Genomic DNA, 25,850 nt, shown 5'->3' on the forward strand with positions numbered 1-25,850 from the left:
ATATAGGTCTACCCCGAGTACAACCACCGACCGCCAGCCACGAAAACGGGCGGCAAAGAAAGCTATTGTTTTCCAGCACCCGGTGGACTGATCATAAATACTTAAAATTCCAATTTCACATTTATAGCAACGAAACAAAGAAAGAGTTACCATGCCCATTGCTGTGAAACTGGGTCAAGATGTAGTGACGCGGTAGCGCATGCGTGGACGCGTCATGACAATGGTCAATCGAAGCAGAAAACGAAGCAGCCAAGCTCCTTTTGAGTGCAGCAAGCGCCGTCGCAAGTTCAGAAGCCGACCAGCGCCGTCGTCAGAGTGTAGTGCCGGTGCACTTCCTCATGTTAGAGCATCCGACGCTCATTTTGTGCTTCTTTTCTCAACCACACGATGGCCATTACGGAGAACGAAAGCAGGAATGATCCTTGTCATGTAGGAGGCAAGAGCGAAACGCGCCAATTATGTCAGGCGAGCGCGTCCGTTAAGGCTCGATTATAGTCCGACGTTATCGGCGCGCGGGCGAGCGTCGTTCGCGGTCAGTCACGCTACGTCGGTTGCGCTGCGCCAGCCGAGATGCCATCCCCTCTATACATCAACGCGCGCGCCGTAGGCTGCTATCTCCAGAGCATGCGCAGAAGGTTCGCCAAGTCGCGCGCCGTCCGCAAAAGCCGTCTGCGGAGTTGTGTTGGCGCCTTTTTCTTCGCACGCAATGCATTGTGGGTCGACGCAGTCGGCGGCGCCGGCGTGCGAATGGAGCAGGAGCCGAATCTGCGCCGGGCCCGTCGGGGCGCGCTGGCAGCCGCCGGTTACGTCGGCGCTGCAGTGCGTCGGACTATAGAAGGAGTCGTTTTCGCCAACGTAACGTAGCGTGCGCGAGCGCGCGCGCGCGCGTGCGTTACGTCGGACTATAAACGGCCCTTTAGACGACGTAGGAAATGAAACTTGCCTCGGTTTTTGTTGTCGTTTTCGTTCCGATGGGCCGCAGACGTCTGTTTCTCCCTTTCGTTTTTCACCCTCGAGGCTGTCGCACCTCCCGCTGCATGCAGCGGTTCTCCTGCAGTTACCGCTCGTTCCTCGTCGGGCCCGTCTCACAGTGCGGGTGCAAAGTTCCTGCAGACCGGCCGCGGAAGTGCGCACAGGCGCATAGTCGGCCATTATTTTCGCCCTTTCTCGTCGTTCCTGGGAAGAGATGCCGTGCTCTATAACGGTCGTATCTTACAAATGCGTCGTGCGCTCTCTACAGACCACAGACCGCCCTAACCGGCGGTGGTGCATGAATAAATGCAGGAGGTGCCGAATTCACAAAGGTTTTCGTTTGAAAGTGCTTTTAGCCCTTAAACACCTTCGTTAATAATATGTCGTACATCACTATTGGCTCGCGCTTACGAACAGTTCTAGCGTGATAACTTTTATGAATACGGGCTCACGCTTTCCGGCAGGTCTATATTTTGGTTGAAGGATGCGGTTGCATGCGGACTTATCAACTGTCCGGCGCCTACAGACGTTCCATTAACTTGCGAGTGTGCGTCTCCGTGTTTCTCATGTGCTGCAAAAGCGCGAAGGAAAGATGGGCTGTCGACATGAAAACAAGCTATATAGTACTCGCGCACCAATTGCGCACCAAGAGACAAGGAAAGCTATCGCTTTAATAAGAAAAATGTTTTTAATTTCCCATCACGTATACATAATGGCGGAAGCGAGTGGTGAAAACTGCCGAAGAAATCGGAAGGTGTACAAAGCCGGGCGCTCACGCTTTGGCGATAAATAGCGAGCCACTCGTACATCACACATGCACAAAAAATAAGAAATGCGAAATCAGGGGGAAGAAAACGAAGAATCCCTAAGTACACAGGGTTTGGTTGAATAAGGCATTGATGCAGCAATACATTCCACATGCAAAAAAAAAACAGAAACATTGTTATGCAAGTCACGCGTTTAGTATATGAAAAAGAGAACATGGTATACATCGTGAAAAACCATTACACAACTTCGCAAGGATATATCAACTCTTATTTAGTCTAAATATAAGAAGTAGCCAAGCAAGTCCTAATAGTAACAGTTTTTACAGCACCTTGCAACTGCATGAAATCGATCTGCCTCTTCGGCCTCGCAAAGTAAGTTCTACCCATTTTTATTACATTTGAAAGAGTCTACGCACAATGAAAAAACACTAAGTATGTTCCACGGGTTGTTACAACGCAGTGGCCGCAATTGCGATGACTGAACTTTTCAACGCGGCAACGAAAAAGTAGTACTAAGAAAGAAACATCAGATAAATCTGCAACACTTTCCTTTCTTTTCTTTTTTTTCATTCAAGCCATTTTGCAAATATTGTCCAGTATCACCTGTTCTTTTCTGTTATAATTAAGCTGCAATGGAGAGATATCGGGTAGAAAATGGCCAGTCGATCTCTCTCTGTACTACATCGATAAATAAATTAATTAATTAATAAATAGTGATAAAAATAGGGTGAAAATAAAGACAAGGCTGCCACAATGGAGCGTCCAAGCAGCACCCAACAGCTCTCTACGCCGCTTCACAAATTCGGGATATACTTTTGAGTTGAACCTCTGGTGAGCGGTATTGCACGTACTAACGTCGATCGACAGTCCAAACATACAGATCGGTTGAGCTTAGTCTATAACACAAAACATAAAAGACACCACTGCCTGCACCGTTATCCAACTCTATACTTATCACAAACACTGATACAATGTTGTCTCCACAAAAAAAAAAAAACCATTGAAGAAGCTGTCCACATTTTGTCTCTCTGACCACCGTACATTCACTACAGCGGACAATAAGGTATAGCCATTAAGCCATATAGCCCATTAAGATGGTTAAACAGCTATTTAATTAGTTGTTTTAAATCCCACGTCACAATGGCAGTATTCACATGAGCACTGCAGGGGGATACAGCAGTTTACGCGATTTTAAAAGTGCAGTCCGTTGTTGATGCAGTGCAGGCCACATTATTACCGGGGCATACAGCTGCTGACATACAACGTGTGGTAACTTCCAGATTGGACAGCGTATTCACTGGTTTTATTCAATGTTAGAGCGTTTGGCAAGGGTGCAGGCACCAGTCAGTTAGCGAATATTTGTACTGATCCGATTCATAACTTACGAGCACTTGATTGCAAGCTGTCTCAGGAACGAGCGGCTTCTGCGATAATCCCGGCGCACTGGAAATATAAAGATCAAGAAGGACACATGCGAAAGCAGTTACGGATGCTTTTGCGCGCTGCAAATGCATTGAGAATGGCAGTTGTCGTTAGCTAGAGCGTTGTAGCGTCATGTTTGTTGCAGAAGGCCGGCCAGGCCCAGAGGAAATTGTACTCTTGCGGGCTGAGGCATTTACCTTTTGACACAGACACGCGAACGGCTTGGAGGTGCTGGCCCCTTGCATAACGCAAAGCCACAGCGCGCCTTCGACGCCGCGACATGTACACATAACCAATAGCGTTTTAGACCGATCGTCACTTGCCAACTGCTTCGTGTCGAACCGCATCGCGGCTTGTCAGCGGCAGCCGCATGCCACCACGCGCATGCTTTCGAACGCCTTGAGCACCACGTGTCCGTAGTTGTCGAAGTAGAGGACGCTCTGCGACGCGTAGCGGATGGGCACGCAGCACGCTTGGTAGTTGATGGAATTCCGATGGTCATCGCTGGCCATGGTGAGCAGCGTCGAGTGGTTGGTGCTGTTAAGTAGCTGCATCGTGGGGAACCGGCATTTTCCGAAGCATTTGTTCGCAGTGAATGAGTGCGGCGCCAGCACCCACTCGCGCCAGCCCAAGGACCATATGTTGACGACGAGTGAGACCACCTGGCAACCGTTCGGGTTCACTACCGCCCGGCCGAGATGCTGCTCCTCCGGCGGCCGCGCGTCGCTGCAACGAAAGCCATTCTCGCTGAGAGCTTCGGCGCTTGGAACGCCGACGCCGCATAGTGATGATAATTAGAAAAGAAACCTAAGCGGAGAAGGAAAAAAAGAAAACGCAGACGCGCACAAGGAAGACGATCAGGAGGAGTGCCCACTATAGCAAGTCTTTATTGTCAGAGCAACGTTTCGTTTTTTTTTTTCCCGCGCAGAGATATCTCAGCTCTTAACAACGTTTAATGAACTCACTCAACAATAGGTTCTAAAGACGATAGCTCACGGAGAGCGCAAGTTTCCGTTCTCGGAAAGCTCTCCTAGATGGGATCGACTTATCTCCATCAAAAATAGAAGAGCGCGTCAGAATTTTCACTCGTCGTATCGCGCACGTTAACCCGCTCTCATAGCACAACAGAGCTTAACAGAGTGCCTTGGATCGCACGTGGTCGGGCGAACATGCGTTTGTGTGTGCGTGAAATGTGCAGGTTGCTGCAGACGCATCTAGCCTTGAAAACTGACTGCAATCACCCCGCTTGGGCGGCTCGTACTTAAAAAAAAAGCCGTCACTCGCTCTATACGACTCATCAGCTAATCCAGTGTCCTACGAGCTGGAGATTCGTTGTGCTGTGTTAATTCAAATATGCGCTTAATCTGCGGTTTTCCAGCGCATTGAAACATGTAGCCGTACTTACGTGGCCGGTATCCTAGATCTAGGCTTGTAGACGGACCGCTTGAAACGTGACACTGGTTTTTGCCGACAGATGGGGAAATTGAGGATGAGGCTCGCAGTGGCTTGGTTGAGCGGGCAAGGAAGGCCGTGGCTCTCGTTCGCCTGAAAAGCAGTTGAATCGCATATTCTTAACTGTACGAGGTCTTTTTTTTTAATAGAAGTGAATGTTAGGAGAGGTGGGCGCCTTTATGTGGTGGCACCGGCTACTCCTTGTCACTTGGCAGACGAAACAAATTTGCGCAATAAGGGAGAATAGCGACACTAAATATAACACTCAGTAGAACACCGGATCAATAAAAGATATACAGTCCAACAGTACATGAGTCGCAAAGTTCTCTGCATTAGTTCAGTCCACGTACGCATATATAAAGTCTGATGTTTTGAACAGCCAAAGCACACAACACTTGTAATGCACTCCAAGTACAGGACAGAATTATACATATTGCGTAAAAGTTGCGATCACCACATAAAACAACTATGAACCACGAACAACGTTTATGTAACTCATTTAGCGTATTCGGATCATCCAACACTTAATATTTTCCCAAAATGTTGGTGTCCTCTAAAAACTTTTTCAGAGCAAGAAGCGCTCTTTTTTGAAGGCCCGCAATTGGCCATGGGCCAAGTATCTTTTTTAGAGTGAATGGTCTTCTGTCTAATATAAACAAATTAGCTTGCAGTACCATTCTTTGTGTATCGTATTTCGAGCACTCGAGATGAAGATGATGGACATCTTCGTCTGGATGGCCACAAGAACACTGCGGACTAGAGACACGTTTTATTCTGTACAAGAAGTGTTTCGTAAATGCAGTACCAAGACGCAGCCGGTGTACCAAAGTTTCAAATTTTCTGTTGTCTCTTAGAGTTTGCGGCATTGATAAGTTTATACATGGGTCTATAGAGTATAACTCCGAGTTTTTAGTTTGCTGGTCAAACCAGGTAGTTTTGCTGAGACGACAAGAAATCTGTCTCAGGATCAGACGGACTTCACTACGCAATAGGGGAAGATTGGTTGTCTCTGCGTTATTGTGCGCTCGATTCGCATCTGCGTCCGCTGCAGTATTACCAGGTATATTGCAGTGCCCAGGAAGGTCTTAATAGTCATGATCGGCAGATGCTGCGTCCTAGCTTATAGCTGACGCAAGAAAATATTAACAATAAAATAACACAATACGGGGCATTGATTAGGCTGTAATAAGGTAGATCAATAAACGGTCGGTAACAGCGCTATTTTTGGGGCTTGATTAATGCAATGTGATGCCTTCAAGACAGCATAAGAAATGAAGCACCGAATACGAGACAACATGTCCTTATGTCCTTAATTATATAGGCGTAGCTCTGCGTTGCTTTAAAACAATTTTCACCACGCAGATTCCACCTTAATGGTTTCTGCCTTGCTTGCGCGTGCTCAATATAGTTCGATAGTATAAGACATTGCAGAATTGTACAGTCTGTGTGCATTTCCATTAGCCAAATTCCTGCATCCAACAAAGCTATATGGGATTGCGCCTACGCGTTTACGATTGTATCTAGCCTGTATGATTATGTTCAAACGCAGTAGTTCTGATATTCACCACTGACCACTGACTTGACCATTTAGCGCTGTGTCAACACTTTTAATTATCTCGTAGGATACGCAAGCCGTACTGTGGCTGCCGAGTTTGAAGCTGTCGCTACTTCCCGTCGAATTTGCTTTAGAGTGTACGGCTGCGCCGTGGTTCTGCTGAGCAATACTACTCATATTTAAGAATAACGCGCGAAAGACAGATAACATATCTCCTGTCGGACACGAGAGCTTCCGCCATGCTAGATTACACAGTAGACCCCGTGGTAAATATATGAAGTTCTGAATAAAACATTTGGTCTTCCGGACGCCCCTAGGCCAACGGCAGAGCTCATCATCATCATCAGCCTGGTTACGCCCACTGCATGGCAAAGGCCTCTCCCATACTTCTCCAACTACCCCGGTCATGTACTAATTCTGGCCATGTTGTCCCTGCAAACTTCTTAATCTCTTAGGTTTTTAGCGCATAAAAAGGGACGGTAGACAGAGGTTACGACGCGCACATATCGCTGTGTCCGCGTCGTACCTCTGTCTCTCGTCCCTTCTTGTGCGCTAAAAACCTAAAACTTATGTAATACCAACGTGCCCAAACTTACGCTCTTCTTAATCTCATCCGCCCACCTAACTTTCTGCCGCCCCCTGCTACGCTTCCCTTCCCTTGGAATCCAGTGCGTACCCCTTAATGACCATCGGTTATCTTCCCTCCTCATTACATGTCCTGCCCACGCCCATTTCTTTTTCTTCATTTCAACTAAGATGTCATTAACTCGCGTTTGTTCCCTCACCCAATTTGCTCTTTTCTTATCCCTCAACGTAAGACCCATCATTCTTCTTTCCATAGCTCGTTGCGTCGTCCTCAATATAAGTAGAACCCTTTTCGTAAGCCTCCAGGTTTCTGCGCCGTACGTGAGTACTGGTAAGACACGGCTGCTATACTCTTTTCTCTCGAGGGATAATGGCAACCTGCTGCTCATGATCTGAGAATGCCTGCCAAACGCACCCCTGCCCATCCTTATTCTTCTGACTATTTCAGACTCATGATCCGGATCCGCGGTCACTACCTGCCCTAAGTAGATGTATTCCCTTACCACTTCGAGTACCTCGCTACCTATCGTAAACTGCTGTTCTCTTCCGAGACTGTTAAATGTTACTTTAGTTTTCTGCAGATTAATTTTTAGACCCACCCTTCTACTCTGCTTCTCCAGGTCAGTGAGCATGCATTGCAATTGGTCCGCTGAGTTACTGAGCAAAGCAATATCATCAGCGAATCACAAGTTACTAAGGTATTCTCCATTAACTCTTATCCCCAATTCTTCCCAATCCAGGTCTCTGAATACCTCCTGTAAACACGCTGTGAATAGCATTGGAGAGATCGTATCTCCCTGCCTGACGCCTTTCTTTATTGGGATTTTGTTGCTTTCTTTATGGGGGACTATATACAGTCGCTGTGGAGCCGCTATAGATATCTTTCAGTATTTTTACATACGGCTCGTCTACACCCTGATTCCTTAATGCCTCCATGACTGCTCAGGTTTCGACTGGATCAAACGCTTTCTCGTAATCAATGAAATCTATATATAAGGGTTTCAACGGTAGAGCTCATGCTCGATTAGATAAGGAAGTTAGCAAGCCAGGCCTCGTACCCTATAGAAGCACGAAATGGGCAGCAAAATGTTTTCGCCCGCTCTCTACCTGGACGTGCGCTGCAAACTCCGAGAACGGCCGCCATAAATGTACTGGCAGTGTTTGAGCCTTGGGGAGAAGCACACTAGACAAATTTCACTCAGTGTGTAATTTTCGTTGCCTGTAACGCAAAGTCAAATTACATGCTCATTGCAGTGTTGCGATGCCGTGAAGGGAGATCGCGAGTCTACCCTCTGTCCTGTGGCCAGCTCACGCTGACGAGGGCCCTTCGACACGCAAGCGAGCTTTTCTAGAAAAATGAAAACGTACCCTTGCGGTCCTGACAAAACCCGAAGGAAAAACGAAGTGCCGTTAAACGGGCGCTCACCCAGATCGTTACTCGCACGGTGGTGCCGTTGAGCAGCGACGTCTTGATGGGTGCGACATAGCTTTCTGCGCGCAGGCGAAAGAAGAGCCTGCGGCTTCCTGTCCAGCCAGACGCCATGGCCGGCGCTGACACCTGCACAGCCGTGCTTTTAGGTGCCTTCGGAGTGCACTCCTTAGGGTAGTCGAGCGCCAGCCTGGTTCGGTTCACCAGTGGCGGTTCCGCCGCGATGTCCAACAGCACGGGAAAGACAAATATCGTCGTGTCCTCAGCTGCAGATAGGGTCGACGGGGCTGGAGCGTGCAAATCTGTGCAACGACGAGTGCGCAGTCAAAGCAGAGCTGCCGAGTCGAGGGCGCCAACTGATTGCGTCCTCCAGCTGTCATAATTTCAACTGCCATAGAACGTTGCTGCGCTAGCTAGTTGGTTCATGAGCGAAAGGCGAACGATACAAAACAGACACGGAGACAAAATAAGGCACGCAACTAATACAACAGTGTCTTTTGTTCGCTCGACCTTGCTCCTATGAAGACTATAGTATAGTACTAATGAAGCCATTTATTCCGGAGTCATACATACGAAATGTTGGCAAAATCAGAAACGCGCCTCTATAGCATACACAGAAAAGCAATTAACAGAATATTTAAGAGAGGCAGGAGTGACATCAGCTAGACGCCAGACCCGTTACATACGTCAAGAGGATAGCACCGTAGAATCCCGCCCTGTGAGAAGGGTGATTTTGCAATTTCGCTATGACCGACCAATCCCGAGCCAGTATATCTTGGCTTCACGAGCCATCCAGTCGAGGAATATCTGGGGCCAGCCAGACGCCAGATGTTTGGCCACTTAGCGAAAAACTACCGAGGAACAAGGCGCTGCAGAATATGTGCAGAAGACCACCATCACAAAGACTACATGTCTAATGACAACCTAAGTGCGCGAATCGCAACGGGCCCCACACTGCATGATTTTCTGGATGTCCGCAGAACAAAGCGGCCTCTCTTCAATACCAACACGACATTATCTATGGTAGCACAAAACAGCGCGGTGCACCGGAACCAAACATGAATACGATGAACCCAGCGCAACCACCTCGACAACAAGCGCCTAAGCATCAGGGCATTTCTATGCACTGTGCAAAAGTCGCAAGGAGACCACAACATCGAGGGGAAAGTTTAGGGACATCACCAATCTAACAGCAAGCTCGACAAAAAGTTCAGGAGGGATCTCGTTAGAAGAGCAACCACATGGCTAACATGCGACATAATACGAGCACACCGCAACCAGTAAGTGTAACGAAACAGACGAACTCCTCTGCGTCTATTGCTGAAGTTATCGTACCGATGTTGTTTTGTGCTTTAAAAGCGATACTTGCCACGATTCTACAAGCTAATAACTTCTCGGGGTCAAGGCCGTATTGTCGATGAAACAAGTGATATTGCAAAACACTACATCAACCATAGCGCAGGCGGGACATGAATAATTGCTATCAAAATGTTGCCATATTCCAGGTGAACGCGCGCATAATGTTCGCTCTAAGTGTGCGGTTTTTAGAAAACTGATGGCTCAGTTCTCCTTTCCAGTGTTATGTATTACAGAGGCCGGTGTAGACAACGCTTTTAGACTAGCTGACTACTTTGTTTATACGTCCTCTCGATCTTCAGGACTAAGCAGAGCGATTATCTGTGTTCGAAGAGACCCGCCGTCAGCCTTATTAGGTGCCGCAGCGTCAGACATCCCAGAATACGTAGCATGTGAAGTTCGGTTTGGCCGAGTAAATATCCCTATAGTCAGTGTTTATCTACAACCCTCTACAAATATTTCACTTCCCACATTGATGGGCCTCTTTCAGAAATGCGCAAAAAACTGTAATATTTTGCGCGAATTTCAATGCGCACCATGCCATGTGGGGAAGCGCCTACTGTGAACGTCGTGGAAATGACCTAAAACAAGCAATTTAGAAGACTGGTCTGTGTTTGTTGAATGACGGTTCAGTGACGTTCCTAAGGGGCTTTAATTACTCCAGCTGCCTGGACCTCACGCTCTGCTCAAACGATATTGCATGTGAAGCAACATGGAGAATAAACATTGAAGCAAGGGGTAGCGATCATTTTCCTATCCTTATACAACACTCCAGACTACGATTTTCAATTTATCGGTGCTCTGCAAAGATAACAAACTGGCAGGCATTTCGATATCATAATACAAGTCAAGCTGATGCGGTCAGAGATACAGACAGTCTATTATCGCATATAGAAGACAAATTAAACCTGTGTTCAAAGTTTGTTAAAATTGTTAAAAGAAAAGCAAACAGCACATTGACATACGAAATACAGAAGACGTACGCCATAGCGAAACATCTACAACATGACATAATCCGGGCGCCCGGCATCCGGGTGCCCGAGATGGCGCACGAACGCCTTGCGGTATTCGAAAACAAAAGCCGTTGGTAGACAAGCACGTGCTTCAGGCTCAGATCGCGGAAATACGAACCAACCCATTCATTTGCGTCCATGTGCCTAATTCTGTGTGCGTCTACTTAGCAGGACATTTAAGCTGTCGTCTATAAAGAGCTAAAAGAGACATAAATGTGAATAAAAAAGCTGCATTAACCGTTCCATACACAGTGTTTTTATTTTTTGCAAAGTTTACAAGCACTAAAGTGGAGCACCAACTTAATACACCAATGAAATCCGCAGCTCAAGCGCGCACAAACATGGAAATGTGCAGCAAGGCGCAGCCAAGGTCGATCGCGCAGCTCTTGAGGACCACTGAAACCCGCGGCTCACGGGCACTTTCCGCAAGCAACACTGGGCATCACAGCGGCACGCGTCGCGCTGCCGCTCAGCCGCCGCGACCACCGCCGCGCCGTCGCTTGCACGTAAAACAGGCTTAAGAGCTGCGCTCTAAAGCACGCCCTCTAGTATGGTGGCTTCAGCCCCTGTTCATAAAGAACGATCCCGAAGGTCCATTCACGGGCGCGCAACTTTGCGGCGTCTTCCTTTACATCTTGCTTGGTTACGCCTTGCTTGGTTAAACTCAGAACACGTTTGCTCGCACGTTTGGGCGAGGGTCATACGGCTATAAAGGCGGGAGTATGTGAATTGAAGATTAACCCTACTAATAAGCTCGTTTGTAACAAAGCTCGAAACAGCCAGGTGACGGCTCAAAACCCTATCTTATATAGCACTCGATTCTTCGCTGAAGGAATGCACAATCGGACTCGTAAGATGCATAAGCAAGCGGTACTTGAAGCGCGTTGCTTTAACCGGCGAACTAAGGTGCCTACTTTACCAAAGAGCAAAAAGACTGACTCGCGCAACGGGCATTCGTTTCGCTTTGGGCCAATAGCCGCCGTTGAAATACGCGGTTCCCTGGTCGAACGGGCGATGTTCTTTCTGAGAAAGGAACGCGGCTGGCGCAATTTGCCATGCAGCTACACCACCACTCCTTTCCACCTGCTTGCGCAGAACTGAAGGGTGAATGAGGCTAAGAACGAAGGGTCGCGTGCACGCTTCCAAAAATGGCGCACTTGCGTTGGTTCCGTCGGGCTTTTTCTGTTTCTTTTTTTTTTCCTTGCGCAAGTACACACATGTTGTTCGAACGAAAATTACAGAGTCTCTTAAGATCTCTCTTACGAGGTGAACGGCGAAAGCGTACTCTCCATCCTCTTATAATCCGCCTCTTTCTCTTTGCCACTTATCTTTCTCTTCTTTCGTATAGTCATTAATGCTCACTACTAAGCATTTTTAGTCATTTGTAATCAATTGTAGTCATTACAAGCCGTCGTTAGACATGTTGGTCATTTCGTAGTCAGTAGTAGTCATTACAAGTCATTTCAGTCATTGCATGACATTACTTTTCATTACTAAGCATTTCTAGTCATTTCTAATTAATTTTAGCCGTTACAAGTTGTCGTTAGACATGGTGGCCATTTCGTAGTCATTACTAATCATTAAAAGTCATTTCAGTTATCATTAGTCATTACTGCTCACTACTAAGCATTTTTAGTAATTTTTAATCAATTGTGGTCATTACAAGCCGTCGTTAGACTTGTTGGTCGTATCATAGCCATCAGTAGTCATTACAAGTAATTAGTAGTCGTTATTAGTCATTACTAGTTATTATTAACCTTTACCAATCTCTATTATAATGTTATCATTCACTTTCTAACTGTCACTATCAATCATTGTTCATTCTTTAGTATGTCTTTAATCTGTCTTCATATGGCGTGATGATGCTTCGGCGGGCACTCGGGTGGTCAGGTCTGCTGACACAAACTTCACCATGAGCCTAGAAAGGCTTTCGCCTTAATAACATATTTTTATGTCTTATCTGTTGAAATCTGAGGGGCGAGGAGGGGGAGGTAAAATAGCAAGTCACCTAACGGTTCGTGTGGTAGAGTATGCGCATTCAAGGACGGTCCTGGGCAGAGGCTTAATTGAAACTCAACAGAGACCTATTGACTAACCGCTAGCCTGTCTACCTTGTGGTGCACAAGCTTTTCCCTCAAAACATTAGCAGGATTTTGTTCACTAAAAACTCAATTTGAATAAAAAAACGTTGTATATCTGATTTTTGTCAAAATGTCAGCGAGCACGCGTCAATACTAAAACAGTTTGCTTTGCTGTACTACGCCGCGGGTACAGGCTCCAGCAGCATGGAACGGCTAGAAAATGTCACAAATGTCAACGCGGAGTCGCAGTGCCACCACAATAATGTGTCATCAAACAAACAAATTTTGGGCTGATGTATCGTTCTTCAAGAAAACCGGCTCGTAAACTTGTAAACTTTATGAAGCCCTTAAAGCTTCGTGGCCTTTCGTGCCTCATTAGGTAAGCTTAACCAGCTGTATAAGGAAAAGTTGAACCTTTGACCGCGTGCCATAAGCACTCAAAGTAACGAGTAAAATAAGTAACGGTTTAGGCACAGCGTTAAATAATGGATAGCTAAACATAGAGCCAATTTATGCCCTTTTGACACCAAATTGATACTGCAAGTGCGCAATATTGGTGCAAGCTCCGTGCTTACCATTATCATGAAAGGAGCCATCGGCAGGAATGCTGATCACTGGGCGCTCTGAGTAGCAATTTTGGGGGGCATCTTTCCTGAAAGCACAAAAGAAAGATAAGAAGCACGGAAGGTTAGCACCAGAGAAGAATACAGAATAAACAAAGGGACGTTAACCGCAATAGGTTGCGGTTGACTACCCTGTATTGAGGGAGGAGCAGCAGGATAGCAGCTATATGTTACTCGCGCTTTTGTAAGCCTGCAACTACGCGCTGCACGTTATGGAGTTTGTATGTAATCTATTATCAACACTCGCTTCCTATGAATATCTTTGCATAATTTAACCAATTTTCATTCGTGCTGCAGTTCACTGATAAATCACTATCACTCGTAACCTTGTTCATCGGCCAACTGAAACTGGAATCCGTTCAGACAAGCCTATAGCCCAAGACGTGGGGTTCGGATAAAGTTGATGGACCTTAAACAGCAGCACCAGTTAGACAAAAGCAACCGCTAGTGGCTAGTACTTTTGTACGCAAATAGTAAAAAAGCACACAGTAATAAATTTTTTTTTCTTGTACATCTTCATTAGAAGTTGCAGTGCAATCACTCAAGCACCTTTCTTTTTTTCATACTTGCGAAAGAGCGAAAGAGTGAGTACATAGATAATTTTACAGACACAGCTCTATCAGCCAAAAATTATTTCGTAACAACGGTCAATAAATACTAAAACTCATTGTTCAGCATTATTATTTCCCTTTGTGTGCTCGTTTGACTTTCTTGCAGTGCAGAAAATTTACGTTTCTTAAATAACATTAGGCAAAAATTTCTACTTACAGGCTGCACTGATATTTAGCTATTCATGTTACAACTTGGGAGTGATACATCCCGTATTTGTGTGTGGCATATTGCTTTATAATAGCTCATCACTACTAATGAAAAGTGCTAATCAACACAACAGGCAAGCGTCAGTCGTGGCATGGTACTAGGGTCGGGCTATGTAATATAACGATTCTATTGCATTGCTATTCCTTTCCGTGCTTCATCATGGTCCGACCGGCCACCTTATCACCGGCACCGACAGGCCATGATGGGTGATAAGAAAGGAATAAAAGGGAGCATCCTTACGAGGACGCAAAACAATTTTCCAAGTTTCAACTCGAAGGTATTCATGACGGCGATACTAGTGTGCAAATCACAATGAAATGACATTTGATGAACAATCACTTCAATTCATATCGAGGTACAATTGAACAATGGCGGCATAAATTTTCCCTTGAGACGACAGGTTCCTGGGATCCTCTGATGTTCGCTCAAGTTTTACTGCAGCAAAACAAAAGTCGTGCATTGTCAGGACGAATAGAGCTTAACCTGCATACGTCAGGGGTGAGATCGTCAGGCTAACATCTCCAGCATATCATTAAAGCTTGTTTCTATCTCAGGAGGAATCTATTTGGCACTAGCAAACCAGAGTGAGCGACGCAGAAGCTGCTGCTCCTGTGCTAAAATACTGCAACAGAAGTGATGGGTCGAGACGGAGGCCTTGTTTTGAAGCCTCTCGCTTTAGCGAAATTTACGTTGCATTCTAATATGCAGGAATTGCGGATAACCTTCTCTTTGGCAAAAATCGCAAAAAAGGAAGCACGAATAAAAACACTCAGATAATGGTGCGCTTACTGCTATACAATGGGACATTTAGCTGGCAAATGCGCTCAATAATGAAGAAACAGCACCGCAAGAACAAACGCCAAGAGTTCACCAAAACCGCAGTCCGTAGATTCTAAACGCAGAAACGCGTAGTAAAAACTTATTTGCAAAGTGGCAACCATGTTGATCATGACTCCCGGCGACACTTACATCCACAAAATTGACAATTAGCTCAGAACACCCACAGTGAATTGGTGCTCGTTTTCTAGTTGAGCGCCCTGACATTATATGCATGTCGAAAAGATGCTATGCTATTAGAGGTAATACAACGTAGATAACACTGTACTTGTCGGAAAAACACAAAGGAAAACGTTATTGCCTTTTTGTTCTGTCTCTACTTGCACTTTTTACGACGAGAGTTTGAGATAATTACTCTTAAGAAGAAAACGACCCCCAATGAATAGCTCCTTTCTGCCTCAAAAGCTTCAGGACACCGTGTCTGACCCCAAGCAGCAATACAATAATTCAGCATGAAGTGTAAAAGTTTTAATAAATCAGCAAGTAGCACTGTAAAGGAAATTATGTGTCTAAGGGCGGTTCATGCGTCTGTAATCAACAGATCTACACCGCTCAAATTAGGTGCTTTATATGAAGCAACACGCTTATCAGTGGAGCAATTCACAATACTACACTTTTGAAAACGTCAGACAATCATGGGTGCAAATAGTAAATTAACCCATTCAGACAGGAATAAGATGCGCTAGCAAGGAGGATGTAGCTTTTACAAAGTCTTCTGTATCAACAGCCACTGATCAAACAATATCAACAATGAAAACGTTTTATAGCCATGTGTGTATATACGCGGTGGCGTGGACAGTATGGAGAGACACTCTGTATTAAAATCTGGGGAGATTTGTTTGGCGCACACCCATTATGCCATTCCAGGTTAATACGTTCATAAATGAAATGAAACAATGATCACCACAGAAAACAATATGAGAAATTTCTAATCAGATGACAGCGCCAACTGCGTACACTACATGGCACATGAGAATGAATAGCCGGAAAAGCAAGTAACACTGTCCTTTAGATTTAGATGTCAAAATTTAGATTGAGCTTCCGTACAGAAGAATCCAAAGCCTGCATGGGTTTTGTTGGGACTGAAGAGGCTTGCGCGCGCAAGCGGAATGCAAGCCTCTTGCGTACCCTAATCTAAAACTCCCTAATGACGTGAAGCAAGTTGCGGCCCACTTTGCGACATTGCCTTAAAGCTACCCAATTAAATGATATTTACAGCCATACATTGAAAGGCACTGATCGGAACGGTGAGGCGCCTGTGTGCTTTGCCAAGACTCGGTCATCTGTGCCCAGTTGCGAAATGTGCTCCTATATGATTTCGTGCGCTTGTGCATAACATGACTCTTAATTCAGCATCATATAAATACAGAACTCGGCAATATCATGTTAAAACACTGTCAGGGTCATTGCACTTCCAAAATAAAAACTCCCCTAGATTCTTATACCGTTACAAGGTATAACATGTCAAAATAAGCCATCCGTACAATAAGCAATAGTTAAGATGGTCATCAAATGTGTTTTCGTCAGCTATGCTGTTGAGAAGAAAACTGCGACATTTAAGGGTGTCTCAAGGAAGCCTTGGGACACCCTTAAATCGAGACACCTTTAAACGAAAAAACTCAAGAAAGTCTTGAGGCTTTGCTGTTAAGGCTGTAAGGCAATTTACTGTGCAATTTTGAACCTTGAAGCAAAAACAACACGTTTATTGTTTTTGCTTTATGGAAAAAAATTATTATAAATCAAACATGGTGACAGTCACATTGAACTGGAGCATGAACTCGTATGGCCTTACAGTATTAAGCTTTTCATGTGTTCTAAACATGAGCAAGAGATTTCAGAAAATAACTACAGATATACTCAGACATTATTAGCAAAGTTCAAAACACTAGTGGTACAAGACCATGGCACAAAGTATGGCCATAATACGTAAAGCCTTCTGCAGGCTTCAGTGACCAGTCACTCACGTGAACAGCCTCATCATTATAGAGGGAACTTGAGCTTGTTGTAGAAGCTTTCCTTGGGAGGGGCACCTAGGCAGTTCGAGGATTAGAAGGATTGTTGAAGTTGCCAAAATGTAATTCTTTGCTCGCGTCAAGAGGCACTTCGCGCAAGCGTGAAAGGAGCAGCAAACAGGAAGGAGCATTGTAAAGGTGTGATCGGGGACGCGACTGGATCGCGAATAAAGTTGGACAGTGCAGCGCCTGGCGCGAAAATCGCAAAGAGAGCGTGCGTGCGGCTCGGGCCCCTTTATAGGCGACCCGCCGTCAGAGCTCGGAAACAAGCCTGCTTCGTTTCCCGACACGACGTGTTCTTTCGTTTCCTCCGCGGATATATCGCGGCGAATCCTCCCATGCATTGCAAAGGCATTGGGCTAGCGCTCGACTTGACTTAAGGAACATAAATTCTTCGACTTGTAATCTACACTTGCCAGAACTTCTATCGTCACTTCCTTTCTGTTCATCACGAGGTCGGGAGCAAGAACCGTGCGACTACGCCCTGGGGGACCGTACTGCGACGGCTGCAGAACACAGAAGTGCCCGTGTACTGAGGTTGCGGATGGTAAAACCCAAGAACCTTAACTACGCGGCCAGTACCGCTTCGGAAGGTGATGTTCTGGCGGTCGAAACGATACCGTGAGCTGCAGCTGTGCATTGAGTGACAGCTAATGTCACACGTTTTCTAGCGCAGCAGACATCTTGATCGGTCGCTTCACCACGCGCACACTTGCATGGGGTACATAGTAACCTATAGGCACCCAGAGACTCACTAAAGGCGCCTAGAGATCACTTGGAGGTATTTCTCACGAATTATCTTCTGCAATTTACAGTGGTGTTTTAGAGAGAGAGAGAGCAAATGATAAAGGAAAGGTAGGGAGGTTAACCAGGACTGAGCCCGGTTGGCAACAGTGGTGTTTTAAAGTTATCCGGTGGTATATGCGTTCCAACTTTGAAATCAGCATATTTCAATCAATGTAAATCTATGTCAATGTCTGTCGAGTCGTTTCGTGCCAGCGTGTCTCGATTAGATAGATAGAGAGAGAGAGAGAGAGAGAGAGAGAGAGAGAGAGAGAGAGAGAGAGAGAAGTCATAAGGGAAAGGTGGGAAGTTAACCAAGCTGAGCCCCGTAGGCTGTAGCCCTTGACTGAGGAAGGGGGAAAGGGGATTGAAAGAGTATAATGAAGACAGAGGCTCACACTTTGCACATTAGATAAGATACGTGAATGCGCTGAAATTACTTCAATGTTGAAAACGTCGACTCCTCTGCCCGTTCGTCTGCAATTATTCCAGAAAATTATTTATGCCGTAATGTCAACTCAAAATCAGGACCGTTTTGTCAGCCTGTGAAATTCAATTGAAATTTGCATAAGTATCTCGGTTATCAATAGTGTGCGTTGACTATTGTAGATATCTGTGTTTGTGGTAGTGAATGGCGCCCGGGGAGCGAAAGAAAAATTGAAGTTTAAAGGGAAGCTGAAGAGTCTGTCGAATTCAATAAGACGCCCATATACGAATGCGGGAACCTTATAAACCATGTAGGTAAATTTTGGGTTTTTTTTTTTCAATTAGGAGACACGTAATCGTCGGTTGAAATTGCGCTGTAGCTCCGCCCCCCGTTGAGTGAGCGAGCGGAGCGGAGACCGGAAACCGCGGTGTTGTGACGTCAACTCTACTGTTTCGCTCCTTCGCAGCGTCCGCGACCGTGCCTGACCGCGCTTCTTTCTGCGTGCGTGCCATCGTAATCTGCTTCGATCGACCCTGTATTCCTTTGTTGGTGCGTCTGCGTGTATGTAGAGTGGTAGTCAACGTGCGTGGTAGTCAACGTGAGTGGTAATCAACGTGAGTGGTAATCAACGTGAGTGGTAGTCAACGTGAGTGGTAGTCAACAGATGAAGGTCACTACACGTACTGCATGAACCGGGAAGCTTTTCACGCGTTTAAACCGTCTTTGTAGATTGCCGACAGCTTTGGACAGCGCACAAATGCCGACGATCGCATCCCCGCTTACGTTCCACGAGGAGGCATGCAGGAACACAACACTACAGTTGTTTGACCGGAAACGAGCTCACTAGATCGGCGAAAGATCGGCGAGATCACTAGATCGCTTTGCAAAAAACGTACTCACCAAAGAGCATTTCCAACACGAGGAGATTCCAAGACTTTGCTTTCGTTCGCGTCGAAATCACTGCTCGCACCAGCATCGTTTGCTTCTTCGAGAGGCCGGCTCTTCGCAATCGGCTCGTACATACGTCGAACATACGCCGAACTCCTCAGAAAAACGCAGTCTTTCTCAATTTTCCATTACTGTCTCAGAAACACAGCACCAAACTACCTGGCACCGCGCTTCATGTGTAGCGGCAGTGGTCGGTTACTAGAGTTGACGTCACGAGGCGCACCGACCAATCACAGGCGGAAACGAGACGCGCGAGTTGGGCGTGTCCGCTGCTGCACTTTCCGTCGAAATAAAATATATTTGCGCTTTCTTTCGCTCAATTTCGATACGATATTCGAATTCAGAGGGTTGAAAACCATTATGTACAGATGTTCACTCATTTTTTCTGGAAAACCTTTCAGCTTCCCTTTAAGAACAGACAAGGAAGTCGGCCTGAAGTAGACTCACTTCCCCTGCTACTCTGCGCTTAGGGGAAGAACAGCAAAGTTATGAGGAGTGATGACGGGGATAGAGTTTGTAAAACATCAATATGTGCAGGCGTTCGAAAGACGGGCGCTTGGCCCGCGGCACGAGATTTACAAGTTACAGCTGCAGTGCGAACTGCGCTCAGAAGAGAAACAGCCAGAAAATGGATACATGTAGCTGGCCTGTTGTGAGAGAAGTGAGAGAAGCCGCTGACCTCAAGTCACGTTTGGTATTGGCCCGAAAGGAAAAGCAACAACGGTGGTGTCGCCCGTGCCTAGTAGGAGTTCTAGATTTATGAGGCGCTGTAACATACATATACCATAGGAGACCGTACAGTTTATATATATATATATATATATATATATATATATATATATATATATATATATATATATATATATATATATATATATATATATATAAATAATTTCAGCCCGCTTTACGTTTAAAGGCGTTTTCGCAGCCAGAAACGTATGAGCCCCACGGTGGTTGCTTACTTTGTTCTCTCGCGCGTGTTTGCGACCACTCGCGTGTTTCAGTCGAGGAAAAAGGGAAAAGAGAGAAAACAAAATGAACTGCTGATTAGTGCTTTTTGTCCCTTGTCAGCCTGCGAGAGTCATGCCATTTCATTTGGGACGACAAAAAAAAGAGAAAAAAGAAAGAGCCAAGCTGGCAGCGTTCGACGAGCGATAGATGTGGCCGCTCTCAGAAGGGGACTTTGCTGCGCCATGCGAACGCTCGTCAAACGGATCTCTGTCAGCAGAAGACAGCGAGTCGCGTGCAGGACACGCCCTCGATCAGAGGCACAGGAGGCGGCGCAGAGATGTAAATGCGCAGGACCTTGCAGTGCGGCCGTGCTATCCGCCCGACTCGAGCGCAAGACGAACACCCCTGGCGAGAAACAACGAGCTGCCGGCACGCGCAGTGAACCGCGACGATTGACACAATCGCACCAGGGATCGGCAACCGAACGCGGCCGGTGGACGCCGCCCGTCAAGGAGAATCCGGCGCTGCCGTCGCCGGGCGCTGTAGCCGCCTGCGCGCCAAGAGCGCGAGCGATCGAACATTTCAGGTTGCGCCGGTGATTATGATTATCAGGTATAGCAACAGTTCGCAGCTTCGCGATCGTTTCTCGACTGAGCGACGTATAAGCTGCACTTCTTTTTCCTTCCTACGAGAAAAAAACTGCTGGATTGGTGGGCGGAGCGCTCAAAGACTGAAGGGCAGCATATTGCGTCGCGTCATCGATTGAGGCGCTCATCGTTCATGTTGTGCCGACTGCTATAGTTGCCCAGGGGTGCGATCGGAGATGGTTGTTCGGCGCGTTCGTTCGGTTACCGGCGCGCGCGATTGGCCTACTCCGCGCCGACGTCGCCAGCCGCGGGGCGCCGCCCCGTTTTTGGTGACGTCAAAATGACGACCCGCTCCTGTCAATCATCCGCCCACCGAGCATTTCGTCCGAACGCGACGGGAGTTGAGAAGTTTGGAGCGATCATACGGCTTCGCATGGCGCGTCTGGTGGATTGGATTGGATCCAACAGGCGGCCTTTGCGGCTGCAGAATGGCACGTTTGCGAAACGCGTTTGAAGAAATGACAGAAAGTGAATTCCGGCGTCGTTTTTCTTTCTCGAAACAAATAATTCGTCGGTTGCACAGAGAAATCGACAGCATCATCGGTGCCAGCGAGCCACTGGGATGTTGTCGCTGCCTCTTGAAAAGTGCGCCACTCTTCCCGTCGTTTTTTTTTTCTTTTTCCTTCTCGCTGTGCGCGACACCACCTAGGGACGACGCAAAGAACCTTGTAGTTATAAATTGCAGTAGTCACACGTACTACTATTTCAAAACGTGTTTGGGCTTGAGAAGAAAAATACATTTTTTTTAGATAAAGATTTAATTCATTTGGAAGACGAGAAACATTTGGTTTTGTAGTATACTGCTTGCAAGCAGACGACAAACGACTAAAGTAAACTTCCGGGGAGGTCACCGCTTCCTGATTGGCTGCTCTCTCCGCCCCGCTGTCACAAATTTTGCATACTGCAACTTTGTGACGTTGCAGCAACTGAACAGAACGCGCAGCGAACAAAATATCTCCGATCGCGCCCCAGGTGTGGCCTCCATTCATTCATTGTCGATCGAAGTGCTACCCTTAAGTTGGTTTTACTAAGCGCGAAAGCCCTTTTCCTGTGCGAGTGTTGGACTGCAGACGGAAAGATCACGAAATGAAATCTGCCTTTCGCTGCAGCCTTCACTTGCGACCATTCGTCTTAAGTGTTAATCATTTCATCTCTGAAGGTTGCGTACTATAGCCGCACGTGCTTATGCATATCATCGGAGGTTGGAAGGCTGCTTATAAGCCGATACAGCGAACCCCGTCAGACACGGACAGCGCCGGTAGCATTGGTGTGATTCGTGTGTAGGGTCAGCACGTCTCTTACTGCGCGTGAGTCATGGTTTTGAGCTCGTGACAAGGCTGAAAAGAGCAGTCACGTGTAATCAGGCGTATTAGGCGTAAAATCACGATCAGCACGAATTGAAACTGGAAGCCGGCTGCTAGGCCACGCATGCTCCCTGAGTATAGAAGGAACATCTGAGACTACTCAGACAACGCTATTTTAGCATCGTTTTCACGATTGGGCAATACTTCGTACCTGGTGATGTAGAAACGGTGACGGTGTTTTCTTTATTAAAAGCACTTTCGAGCTCTCGATGCAGCTTTTGTGTCTCGGCCGCCTAAAATTAAAAAGAAAAAAACTCCAACAAAGGAGACGAGACAACGGTCCCGAATGGAAGAGAATATTGTACAGAGTTATAAACTGCTATAGAGAAAGCGGCGCGCATGTTGCTGCTTTGGGGTGTATTGTAGCGCAGGAAAGGACAGACGGAAGACGGTGCATGAGCACCAACTGGATAGTTGGCTCTTAGCGCTCTGGTGACATGCGCTTTCTCTATCTCCACGTGTCCCCGCGCTATGTTTTGCTAAAACACCGTACCAATAAGGCAGCATCACTTACGTACAATATTATCGCTACCACGTTTAAGCTCTGAACAAACTGTGTAGTTATAACGTAATCACAGCCAGGTATACTAGCTGCGCACGCTACAACGCTGTAGCGCAGCTATGTAGCGGAGCGCGCGCGCTGATATCCGGTAGGGGTTGTAACCCTGACAGCAAAGCAGTGTGTTGTGCTGCTCGATGTCGATTGCGAACCAAGAAGCGCTGATGCGCCCGGCCGTAGAGCAGAGCCTCTTCAGGCACTGATACGCCCGTGGCAGCGACCTAATGGCTAAGGACTCGGCAAGCCCAATGTCGCGCGACCTTGCGAAAAAACACAGCGAGCCCGACGAACCGAATGCGTCGTAGTTGCCACCTGAACGGCGCTTCGCTGTCCGCGCGCTAGGTAAGCCGGACGACCTCCGCAAGCAGTTTCCGTCGTCAGTGTACGAGTATGCATGTACACGCAAACACCCCCGTTGCCTTTTACTTGCGGCGCCTCTCGGCCATTGTGGTCACACTCTCTTTCTTGCCTCCTTTTACTCCGCGCCACGCTGCTAGCACCTCTTTTTGTCGCGTTTCTGCTCTGGTTGCGGTCTTGACATTGCTTTGATTCTCGGTGCAGTCTCTCGCCGCCCTCGAAGGCGGAATTTCTGGCGCAGCTGGTCAGGGTGTGGCCCCGCGGCCTCCTCCCCGATCACGAGTTTTTTTTTTCTGCTTCGTTCTTTCTTTCCTTCTTTTTTTTTTTCGCGACACCTCCCACTCACGAAGCCGCCCTGTCCCTGCTATGTCTGAGAATAAATGACTGTCGGCTACAGTCCGCCGCGTCGCTAAATTTAAATGTAGTATAATTTCCTCTAAAGAGGACAAGAATGCCTTCAGTACTTCCTTTGTAACATCACGGACGCTCAAGAACGTGTCAAAAAGAAATTCATTGAGTGCGCTGTTAATCATCATTATGGGTTATTGTCGCTGGCGTGCTGGCCATTCTAAAATATGCAAGAGTGTTCGCGTAATCATTCAAATGTATACACTGTTATTCGGTGTGGTCCTACTCGATCCTCGAGTAGAAAGTCGGCGTTGGAAATTTCCAATATTTTCCAACAGTTTTTCAATAATTCTCAGGACTGAGTGAAAAGCCAATTTCAAGCAAACATACGTCATAATGTCCAATGATCCACCGAATCGCGACAACGGTGTGACAGAAAGAACGTATCGATAACACTGCAAAACGCGACAGATTTCTGGAGGCTGTAACTTCTCACTTGCGGGACAAACGCGTAGAGGAGCACATGGCAACAACTATCATTCTGCTGGTACGCGAGATGAACCGCAACCATAAATTTAAACTGACTCCGCAGTGGAGTAGTTTAGCAGTTTAGCGCGCCAATCGCTCTCAATGTGAGATTCTGCAACGCACATAGAAAGGAGAGCTTCTGCCACTTGGCCTAAAATTTGCTCTTCAATACAGTGCAGTAAGTCGTGAACCAGAGTGCGCCGCATAGGAACACAGCGATGCATGGTACACCGTAGGAAATAGTATTTGTTTGCTGCGCCTGGCAGCAAATAGAGAGAGAGAGAGAGGAAAGGCAGGGAGGTTAACCGGAGGCGAGCTTCCGGTTTGCTACCCTGCACTGGGGGTGAGGGATATAGGGGTCGTAAAGGGACTGCAGCAAATAAGTATCTAACTGACATAGCCACTAATTGTGCATCAAACAAAGGGATTTTTTCGATCGCTATAACTCCCTGGAAAGAAGGAACGTGTGTTATCCTGCCTCGGCCAATGCTCTTGTTTTCTTAGGACTTCTTGTTTGATTACAGAGTCGTTAGTCTTTTCTCATAGTGAATGCCGATTAATCAGGAAATGCCCGTAAGTTTAGATTGGGCATTTCTAACCAAGCCCAATTCACAAATTATTGACAAGTTGCTTCATGGCGAAAATGACTACTCTTATGGCTCGCACGCACGCTTAATGTTGCCTTAGATGCATCTAGTGCCTCATCATCCGTTCCATCCGTGGTTAGTTATTGACATTCTGTGCTAGTTTTTATCCATCGCTATTTAATTGAAGTCTGTCACCTTGCACTTATCGCGGTCAAATTTATTCCATAGGTGGAGAGTAGAAGGTGTGTTTATCGGCCGCCTGTAAGAATACGTAAGAATATATTACAGAAGTAGTAGGCTGTTCATTTGTATATAAATATAAGCACTTTTGTTTCAGTCACGACCTTCTCAACATAACCTTAAAGCAGTCAATGCAGCGTTCGAAAAGACCTTCTATCATAATTTTAAAGCAGCCATTGTAGCGTTCGACCCGCCACGGTGGCTTAGCGACTATGGTGTTGCGCTGCTAAGCACGAGGTCGCGGGTTCAAATACCGGCCGCATTTCGATGGGGGCGAAATGCGAAAATGCCCGTGCCCCGTGCATTGGGGACACTTTAAAGATCCCCTGATGGTGTAAATTAATCCGAAGTTCCCTGCTACGGCGTGCATCCTAATCAGATCGTGGTTTCGGCCTGTCGAACCCCCGAAAAAGTATATTTTTTGCGCTCGAAAAGTGTTTGCAAAGTTCATTAATAGTCGGGAATACTATTTAAAAAAAGTTTTTGATCGGCGTTCGATTCGGCTTCCAAAAATAACCACCTCCTTTTTTCGAACTCGGCGCCCGCGGTCTTGGCCGCTGCCCTTTCGTGTGCACTGAATTAGCACAGCCCAGGGAGCGCGAGCTGTGCCGCGACCGTCCCGCTCCCTCGGATGTTCCTTTCTCTTCGACACTAATCTCCGCGTCTTCCTCGTTCGACAGATCTGATCCGCCTCGCTAACGGCCGAGCGCAGTCAATCGCTGCAGTGTTTTTCAATCACGGTCGGGGACGCCTTTCAAGTTTTCTCCGGCTGACCGTTTTCGAGAGTAGGGCAGGCATGCCATGGGGCAGCCTAGATACTTGGTTTGGCCCAGCCCTTCCGCGTGTTACGTCTCTGCGAAACCCTGCCAACCTGACATGCCGCCACGTCTGCCACGCCCAGCGGACTTGGCCGCTTGGAAAGAAGCGCAGGAGCGACACTAAAAAAGTACAGAAAGAAGCCAAAGGGGTGCGGGGGCTGTGGAGTTGGGAAAAGAGAGGGCAAAAGAAGACCCGGATGTTTCATCTCCTTTGAGCCGCGTCGCCGTGCGCTGTCGCGTGGCGTGCATCTTTCGGGATGCGAGACGGCGCGACGAGTGCGGGCCGGATTGGGGGCGGACCTCTCGCTGCCGAGATCGCGGCAGGTGCCGGCTATCAGTGTGGGCCCCAGCGGAGCTTCGGGGTGCGCTG

General features: G+C 47.0%; 2 protein-coding genes across 3 annotated transcripts in view; one reads left to right on the forward strand and one right to left on the reverse strand.

Annotated features, from left to right (window-relative positions):
- The window catches only part of LOC135903013 (Na(+)/H(+) exchanger protein 2-like), a 216,485-nt gene that overhangs the window by 86,100 nt on the left and 104,535 nt on the right, over positions 1-25,850 (forward strand). Inside the window, exon 1 of one of the 2 annotated variants that reach the window (XM_065433385.2) lies at positions 22,838-22,944. The exons of the other annotated variant lie outside the window; for it this stretch is intronic. The gene's annotated coding sequence lies outside the window, so the exon portion shown is untranslated. Of the gene's footprint in view, positions 1-22,837; positions 22,945-25,850 lie in introns of those variants that run through there. 2 annotated transcript variants of the gene reach the window in all.
- Positions 1,688-16,996, reverse strand: LOC135903018 (uncharacterized). Its single transcript, XM_070533659.1, has 5 exons — positions 16,876-16,996; positions 13,208-13,284; positions 8,180-8,484; positions 4,567-4,706; positions 1,688-3,887 (listed from the first exon to the last, which is right to left on the reverse strand). Exons 1-5 carry the CDS (start codon positions 16,890-16,892, stop codon positions 3,518-3,520), a joined length of 909 nt encoding a protein of 302 aa, XP_070389760.1. The 5' UTR covers positions 16,893-16,996; the 3' UTR covers positions 1,688-3,517.

The sequence above is a fragment of the Dermacentor albipictus genome, chromosome 1, assembly GCF_038994185.2.
Source record: "Dermacentor albipictus isolate Rhodes 1998 colony chromosome 1, USDA_Dalb.pri_finalv2, whole genome shotgun sequence".
Classification (NCBI taxonomy): domain Eukaryota; kingdom Metazoa; phylum Arthropoda; class Arachnida; order Ixodida; family Ixodidae; genus Dermacentor; species Dermacentor albipictus.